This window comes from Myotis brandtii, unplaced genomic scaffold, assembly GCF_000412655.1.
Source record: "Myotis brandtii unplaced genomic scaffold, ASM41265v1 scaffold691, whole genome shotgun sequence".
Lineage (NCBI taxonomy): Eukaryota > Metazoa > Chordata > Mammalia > Chiroptera > Vespertilionidae > Myotis > Myotis brandtii.
The window spans coordinates 1,273,863-1,274,313 of record NW_005370704.1 but is presented as its reverse complement, the minus strand read 5'-3'; the positions used below and the strand labels follow the sequence as shown (position 1 = coordinate 1,274,313).

General features: G+C 65.4%; 1 protein-coding gene across 1 annotated transcript in view; it reads right to left on the bottom strand.

Moving 5' to 3' along the window:
* CACNA1B (calcium channel, voltage-dependent, N type, alpha 1B subunit) overlaps nt 1-451 on the bottom strand; it is a gene marked incomplete at its 3' end in the record, with an annotated part of 138,429 nt that overhangs the window by 18,722 nt on the left and 119,256 nt on the right. The window contains exon 38 of the mRNA XM_014529697.1: nt 172-299. Within this exon, the coding sequence (XP_014385183.1) occupies nt 172-299 (128 nt within the window). The remainder of the gene's footprint in view (nt 1-171; nt 300-451) is intronic.

The window sequence follows — 451 nt, the reverse complement described above, 5'->3', positions numbered from 1 at the left end:
TCCACACAGGGAGGCCAGAGGGAGCCGCCCGGGACGGAGACCAGCGCCTCCGCGTGGGCAGGAGCCCCCACAACCGAGGGGACGTTCCCTCAAAACACGCCTGAAGCCACCCCATCCCTGTCCTAGTGCCCAGGGTCCGGACCACCTGAGGACGGGGCGCGGCTCACTCACCAGGCAGCCGGGTCGTACTCAGCCCAGACCCTGATGAACTCGTCCAGGTGGTGAGGCCCTAGGATGGAAGAGTCCCGCGTGAGGTACTCAAAATTGTCCATGATCACAGCCACAAAGAGGTTCAACATCTGCGGGACAGGAAGGAGAAGAGGCGACATGGAGAGACCTCAGCCTGCCCTCTCCCGGTCCTCCCCCTCCAGCCAGAGCCTGTGAAACCATCAGCCAGAGCCTGCCCAGACCTCTCTCCCCACAGCCTGGCCCCCTGCACCGCCACCCCCGG